Raw genomic sequence first — 3,036 nt, 5'->3', positions numbered from 1 at the left:
TGGATTGATTCAGTGACTGGGGTAATCAGGATGGGAGTGTCGGAGACAGTGCGATTGGCACAGGACAGAGCAGAGTTTAGGGCTGTTGTACATAGGGTCAGTATGAGTCGCAAGCAACTCGACGGCACATAACAACAACAACAACATGTGTATACTGTCAAATCAGATCTGACTGGTACAGGAGGAGATTGTCCCTCCTTCTCCAGCAGAGCATCTGGTAGATTTGAACTGCGTACCTCTGGAATTGCAGTGCAGCTTCTTGCCTCTAGGCCACCAGAGCTCCTTAACATAATACTCTCAACTCTTGGAATTCTGGGATAGATTTGGTGGGGTTTTTTTAAGTGGCTTTGAGAGTTCTGGATTGGAATGTTCTGATTTTGAGAGTTTGGGCATTTTTGAGAGACCCTGAGGATTCTGGAATACATAAGTTAGACTGTTGTTATTGTTGTGAAGTCCCCTCAAGTTGAGCAGAACTAGCTCTTAATATCCCAAGAGGATATTCCTCAAGTTCTGAGATTTCTAGGTAGAATATTTAGAAAATTCTAAAAGAAAGAGAGAAAGAAAATTCTAGAGGATATTTTGGAAGCAGGAGTGGCATCTGCTTCCTAAACAACGTGCCTCTGGAAACTCTATGAACTTTGATAATGATGATAGTTATAGAAAGGCTTCAGGCCTTTTGTTTATAGGATCGCTATGAGTCGTGCTCGACTCAACAGCAATCAACAACAAGTCTTTTTTTTGTGTGTGTGTGTGTGTGTGTGTGTGTACCATCAAATTGGATCTGACTGGTACAGGAGGAGATTGCCCCTCCTTCTCCAGCAGAGCATCTGGGGGATTCGAACCGCACACCTCTGGGATTGCAGTGCAACAAGATTCTTATTAATCTAGTTAGAATTCTGGAATCAGGTGTTGGACTGGCCTTTAAGATTGGGGTAGAAGTGGAGTTGATACCAAGACGTCTACAAATAGAATATTAGGTGACTGATAGTTTGAGAAGTGTCTTTGACTGAGGCTGAGAATTCTGAGAGTGATGTCACGCTGATGCCGGAGATTGCGGGGAGGGCATCTTGTGATATCAGTTTCCTCGGTAGAAGGTTCTAGTACACTCTCAAAATTCTAGAATATACTCTTAGGCCAGCTCTGGGAATTCTGTGGGCTGTTATTTTGAGAGACCTGGATAGGATTTTGGGCTGTTTCTGAGAAATCTGGGATGAATTTTTTTAAAAAGTCTCCGGATGCTAGTCCAGGCTGGAAATCTCATTTGTAATGAGTCACTAGACTAGACTAGTCCTAGGTCGGGCCCATGGGGGACCGGGCCTCCTGAGTGTGTCTGCAGCCCGGGGAAACTGAGGCCACCATAATGAGGGGTCCACGGTGCTGGGAGGTAGGTCGAGGCAGGCGTCCCACTGACTCTCCACTTCCCACAGGATGCCCTACACACGTTTCCACAGCTGCAAGTGGAACAGAGTGGGGCGGGGTCCCCCGAGGACGGGGCCGTGCGGCTGCGACCGGCCGGGGAACCTTATAACCGCAAGACACTCAGCAAACTCAAGAGGAGTGTGGTCCGAGCGCAGGTGGGCACCAGGGCCGGGTGGGTGCACGGGGTCGGGGGAGGCCACCCAGGCTGGGCCGGGACACTGAGTCATCTCCACCCTGTCTGTGCCCAGGAGTTCAAGGTCGAGCTGGAGAAGTCAGGCTACTACACGCTCTACCACTCGCTCCACCACTATAAGTACCACACCTTCCTTCGATGCCGGGACCAGGTGAGTTCCCCTCGGGGAGGCCCTGGGGCTCCAAGCCCCCCAGCCCTGCCCCTCCTGAGCCCAAGAAACTGAGGTCCCCAGCCCCTCACCCCTTAGACCCAAGAGTCCAGGACCCTGTACCTCTCCTGTCCTAGAACCAGGAGGCCCTGACCTAGGTGACCATGCCTCTCTCAGCCCCAGGAGGGTGCCCCACCCCCAGCGCTCCTGTGTCCCCCCCTTCCACAGACCCTGGCCATCGAGGGCGGCGCCGAGGACCTGGGCCAGGAGGAGGTGGTGCAGCAGTGTATGCGGAACCAGCCGTGGCTCGAGCAGCTCTTCGACTCCTTCAGTGACCTGCTGGCCCAAGCACAGGCCCACAGTCGCTGCGGGTGACCCCTGCTGGCCACCGCTGCGGGTGACCCCTGCCCCTGCTGGCCGCCTCCCGGCCTCGCACGAGGACTGCGACACCACAACTGTGTCCTCAGGAGGCAGCCCCGCGCCCCGTCGCCAGGGAAGGGGGGGGTGTCATTGGTCAGGGTGTGTCCATGCTGGCCCACCCCACCAAGGGCAGGGTTCAGAGGTCGACTCCCCACCATCCCTAGTCCTTTCCACTCCTTTCCTGCCCCCACTGTTCGTTGTACAGAGAAATTATTTATATATATGTATAAATGTCTATTTAGTAACGGTTGCCCTCCCCACCTGGCCCAGTCCCCCCCTCCACGGCCATACCCCTCCCCTCCACCTTGTACATAATGTATAGGAAAAGTCTATGTATGGTTGAGGAGGGAGGGGCAGCTTCCGAGAGCTGGGGGACCCCCTCTCCCCCCCAGCAGCCCCCTAACAGGCCACCATCTTTACTAAAGGCCAGCGCTCCCCAAGGCATTCGGTGTCGGGTGGAAGTGGGAAGGGGGGGATAAAAAACAAAACAAAACGCATCTTGTTAATTATTTTTAATCTTATTTATTGTACATACTTTGGGGCTGGGGTGGGGCGGGCCGGGGAGGTGGAGGGGATGCTGGTCCCCTCCCTCTGCCCCACCCCACTCCTTTTCTACAGCGATTTGTCTGTGTCTGCCCCCCCACCCCCCACTGTCCCCGGTCCCACTGTTGTCTGGATGTGGCTCTATTTTTTATCAGTCTCCTGTCCCCTCCGCGCTCTCTGACCTCCCTTCCCCTGACCTCCCCACCGCCCTTTTCTCTTTCCTCGCTCTTTCTTGGGCTTCTGTACAACTCAACTTGTATACACTGTGTACACACAACCAGCCAAACAAAAAATCCAACGGCAAACACTTTAA

At 53.5% G+C, this 3,036-nt stretch overlaps 1 protein-coding gene across 1 annotated transcript in view; it reads left to right on the top strand.

Moving 5' to 3' along the window:
* PRR12 (proline rich 12) overlaps positions 1 to 2,135 on the top strand; it is a 61,527-nt gene extending 59,392 nt beyond the window's left edge. The window contains exons 12-14 of the mRNA XM_006898661.1: positions 1,428 to 1,574; positions 1,668 to 1,763; positions 1,989 to 2,135. Coding sequence (XP_006898723.1) covers positions 1,428 to 1,574; positions 1,668 to 1,763; positions 1,989 to 2,135 — 390 coding nt within the window. The remainder of the gene's footprint in view (positions 1 to 1,427; positions 1,575 to 1,667; positions 1,764 to 1,988) is intronic.
* Positions 2,136 to 3,036: the final 901 nt, after the last annotated feature.

Source organism: Elephantulus edwardii, unplaced genomic scaffold (assembly GCF_000299155.1).
Source record: "Elephantulus edwardii isolate Elephantulus edwardi_28Jun2011 unplaced genomic scaffold, EleEdw1.0 scaffold00236, whole genome shotgun sequence".
In the NCBI taxonomy this organism is placed as follows: Eukaryota; Metazoa; Chordata; class Mammalia; order Macroscelidea; family Macroscelididae; genus Elephantulus; species Elephantulus edwardii.
The sequence above is the reverse complement of the archived record's forward strand: the minus strand, read 5'-3'. Positions and strand labels throughout refer to the sequence as shown.